The sequence below is a fragment of the Phocoena phocoena genome, chromosome 12, assembly GCF_963924675.1.
Source record: "Phocoena phocoena chromosome 12, mPhoPho1.1, whole genome shotgun sequence".
NCBI classification, from domain to species: domain Eukaryota; kingdom Metazoa; phylum Chordata; class Mammalia; order Artiodactyla; family Phocoenidae; genus Phocoena; species Phocoena phocoena.
The window spans coordinates 80,705,653-80,709,966 of record NC_089230.1 but is presented as its reverse complement, the minus strand read 5'-3'; the positions used below and the strand labels follow the sequence as shown (position 1 = coordinate 80,709,966).

General features: G+C 47.9%; 1 protein-coding gene across 1 annotated transcript; it reads right to left on the bottom strand.

Moving 5' to 3' along the window:
- Positions 1-891: 891 nt before the first annotated feature.
- On the bottom strand, positions 892-3,340 carry EEF1A1 (eukaryotic translation elongation factor 1 alpha 1). The gene is made up of 7 exons (XM_065889095.1): positions 3,163-3,340; positions 2,700-2,879; positions 2,283-2,579; positions 2,055-2,205; positions 1,705-1,961; positions 1,384-1,618; positions 892-1,296 (listed from the first exon to the last, which is right to left on the bottom strand). The coding sequence occupies exons 1-7, from the start codon at positions 3,304-3,306 to the stop codon at positions 1,172-1,174; spliced, it is 1,389 nt and encodes a 462-aa protein (XP_065745167.1). The 5' UTR covers positions 3,307-3,340; the 3' UTR covers positions 892-1,171.
- Positions 3,341-4,314: the final 974 nt, after the last annotated feature.

The following is a 4,314-nucleotide window of genomic DNA, read 5'->3' as shown; positions in this document are numbered from 1 at the left end:
ATCAGACTGTTGTCAGTTATACCCTAGATCAATTACTATTAACTGCGACCACCTAGTCTTTCCCCTTTGTGACCAGTCCCTTGCAATTTACAGGTTACCAAATTATTATAGTTAAGAGCTATTTTCACCCTGACCAAATGTCAAATTTCAGTGACTTTCAAATTATAATCTTCCAATGTTCCTTTCCAGTAAGTAGTTTTTAAAATGGAACTTAACTTCATAAAACATTTTCAAACTAGAATTTAAGCTTCTCCTACACTCAGTCCCACACGGACCTTAGTATTTACGATCATACCTCTTTAAACTGTTTTAATCTCCAGGGTGGCAATATTCTTCTCTTTACCCAACCTTGCTCATTAGATGAAAATTCCTATAGAAAGTGAATTTCTATTTAAGTGACAGGAAACACACTTAGCTTCCAGCATCTTTTATTTTTTCCTAGAATCTGGATACAATAACTCTAGCAGGGCAGTGCTCAATACTACTTAGGCTTCACATTTTAGGTTAATTACTTGAATATTGTAAATGTGAATGCACTTTCCCGTAACTGGGAACTTAAGTCTGATGTAACTCATTTCCTCATACTTATGTAACCATACAAAATTTTATATGCAACATGAACTTTCTTATTATAGAATTTGACCTTCTTACAAACTAACTTACATAACAGTTACTTTGCTTATCTGTCCTGTGTTGTACCAACGCGTTTCTATGACGTACTTCAACAGGTGAATTCTCCTTACACAAGGGTAAGAAACCTGAAGCTCCAACCCATAAATATAAAATTCATTTTTTCAGCAGACTTAATACCAGAAATAGGTTATGGACAACTCTTACCTAAATAGTACTACAGGAACTTACAGTGTTGACCAAAAGAAAACACAGGCTTCTCATTAAACTTTTTTAATGGGTCTCAAATTCTGTGACAGATTTTTGGTCAAGTTGTTTCCATTAAAAAGTACTGATTTTAAAAACTAATAACTTAAAACTGCCACACACAAAACAAATGGTCCACAACACATTCTCCTTTCCTTCTGAAGGTTTTACGATGCATTGTTATCATTAACCAGTCTTTTGCTATTAAACTTAAATGGCCAATTGAGACAAACAGTTCTGAGACCGTTCTTCCACCACTGATTAAGACCGGGGTGGCAGATATTGGGGATAATATTCATTTAGCCCTCTGAGCTTTCTGGGCAGACTTGGTGACCTTGCCAGCTCCAGCTGCCTTCTTGTCCACGGCTTTGATGACACCCACAGCAACCGTCTGTCTCATGTCACGAACAGCAAAGCGGCCTATTAAAACAAATATTACCATTAGAAACACTTTCCCCCCCCAAACCTTTAGCAAAGTTTTTGATTACACCAAAAAAGCATCCTTACCCAGAGGAGGATAGTCAGAGAAGCTTTCAACACACATGGGTTTGCCAGGAACCATATCAACGATGGCAGCATCACCAGATTTCAAGAATTTGGGGCCGTCTTCCAGCTTTTTCCCAGAACGACGATCAATCTTCTCCTTCAGCTCAGCAAACTTGCAGGCAATGTGAGCTGTGTGACAATCCAGCACAGGTGCATAGCCAGCACTGATTTGGCCTGGATGGTTCAAGATAATCACCTGGAGAGAAGACTTCCATTTAGTGAGTCTTGAAGACACTTAAAGATTTACAGCAGTAAATAAAAACCTGTCACTTCAGTGTTTACCTGAGCTGTGAAGCCAGCTGCTTCCATCGGTGGGTCATTTTTGCTGTCACCAGCTACATTGCCACGACGAACATCTTTGACAGACACGTTCTTGACATTGAAGCCCACATTGTCCCCAGGAAGGGCTTCACTCAAAGCTTCGTGGTGCATTTCAACAGACTTCACTTCAGTTGTCACATTGACTGGAGCAAAGGTGACCACCATGCCAGGTTTGAGAACACCAGTCTCCACTCGACCCACAGGGACAGTGCCAATACCTAAAATGTTTACAGCAAATAATAAATACCTCGTATGAAAAGACAAGACGTCATAGCAAACCAAACAGGTTCTAATCGTTATGTTCAACTTACCACCAATTTTGTAGACGTCCTGGAGAGGCAAACGCAAGGGTTTGTCAGTTGGGCGAGTTGGTGGCAAGATGCAATCCAGAGCTTCAAGCAGTGTGGTTCCACTGGCATTGCCATCTTTGCGGGTGACTTTCCATCCCTTGAACCACGGCATCTAAAACACAAGACAGTCAAGGCTACCATCAAACGCGCCTTTCCAGGACAATCCTAAAACTCTTGAAAATCACTTACGTTAGCACTTGGCTCCAGCATGTTGTCACCATTCCAGCCAGAAATTGGCACAAATGCTACCGTGTCGGGGTTGTAGCCAATTTTCTTAATGTAGGTGCTGACTTCCTTTACAATTTCCTCGTATCTCTTCTGGCTGTATGGTGGCTCGGTGGAATCCATTTTGTTAACTCCAACAATTAGTTGTTTCACACCCAGAGTGTAGGCCAGAAGGGCATGCTCACGGGTCTGCCCATTCTTGGAAATACCTGCTTCAAATTCACCAACACCAGCAGCAACAATCAGGACAGCACAGTCAGCCTTTGAAAGAAAACAAGGCCACATCCTGTTAAACAAAAGCTCTTCAAATGGAGAAACTCACGGCTTTGCCAATGCAGAAGACAGGCCCAATTATTTTCAGGAGTTTTTAATCCTACAAACCTGGGATGTGCCTGTAATCATGTTTTTGATGAAGTCTCTGTGTCCTGGGGCATCAATGATGGTCACATAGTACTTGCTAGTCTCGAATTTCCATAGGGATATATCAATGGTGATACCACGCTCACGTTCAGCTTTCAGTTTGTCCAAGACCCAGGCATACTTAAAGGAGCCCTTCCCCATCTGAAAGGATTAAGGATGGTTACTAGGTAACTAAAACACGACCAAACTCCAGCATGAAATCCCTTCCCCCCACTTATTCCGAAGAAATGCTGCATTCCACTTAGTATCGCTAAACCTGGGCGCATCCGCCTTTTTCTTGAAGTTCGCGTTCCATGACTTGACCGCAAACCCCCCAACGTACCTTAACTAGTGCAAGTCGGATCTAGACCAGGGGCCAGTTTCTGGAAAATTACCACTTAAAGTACTTGCTGACAAACTCCTTACACCATCCTGTTTCACCTACCTCAGCAGCCTCCTTCTCGAACTTTTCAATGGTTCTCTTGTCGATCCCACCACATTTGTAGATCAGATGGCCAGTAGTGGTGGACTTCCCCGAATCTACGTGTCCAATGACAACGATGTTGATGTGCGTCTTCTCCTTTCCCATTTTTGCTTAGGTTTAGCGGTGGTTTTCACGACACCTAAATTGGAGGCGGAACAAACCCTTCAGATCACTGTCCCGGAGACTCGGGGAGAAGCCACGATGCCAACTGCAAGCAGCATTATAACCGGCGCCAAGCTGACCCAACTCTGGTCTCCAACCATCGAACGTGGCGGGAAACACTCCTCCATCGCGAGAAAGGGCGCCCCTGGAGCCGCGAGGAACCGAGGTGCCAGGACAGCGCCCGTCCGCCGCGAGATCACAGGAAGCAGCGCCGGTCAGGCATCGGCCCGATGCCTTTGTGTGGTGACTCACCCGCCGCTCCCTCCCGGGCCGCTGCGTCCTCCATTTTGAGGCCGTGCAGCGGGGACGGGGAGCGGCCATCTTTCCGCGCACGCAACTGGTGCCGGGCGGGGCGGCGCTCGGCTCTCCCTGCCGCCGCGGCTCGCGGGGCCCGCCTCGCCCCAACGAGGCTGCGCCGGCATGTGCGCCGGCCAGGCGGGCCCGCCGCCCTCCGGCGCCTCGCGGCGCCCGCCCCACCCCACCCCCCCTCCGCGAAACCGACGAGCGCCGAAAAGCCTGTCAGACCCCGGCCGGCCTCGGCTGAACCGAACAGAACGGAAAAAATCCGCGGCCGCTTGAGTTAAGTAGCGGGGGCGAACAAGGCAGGCGAGAAGGCGCGGCGGGATCCCCATACAGCGGCCACAACGTCCCTGCCAGGCCTCCACCGAAGCACGAGGCCAAGGGGTTTCGAAAAACCGCCAAGGCCTCGAACACTACCCGCACCCAAAATTCGGCTTCAAGAACATGGGGAGGGGGCCCAAGGGCCCGGCGGGAGAGAAAGGCACGCAAAGGCCGCGGCCACCCGCCGAGGCCAGGCCCACGGAAGCCACACCCGGAACTCACCTGTATCCTGGCGGCAAACCCGTTGCGAAAAAGAACGTTCACGGGGCCTACGGCACTTATATATGGTCCTCCCCCACCCTCGGGAAAAGGGCGGAGCCAGCACACGAC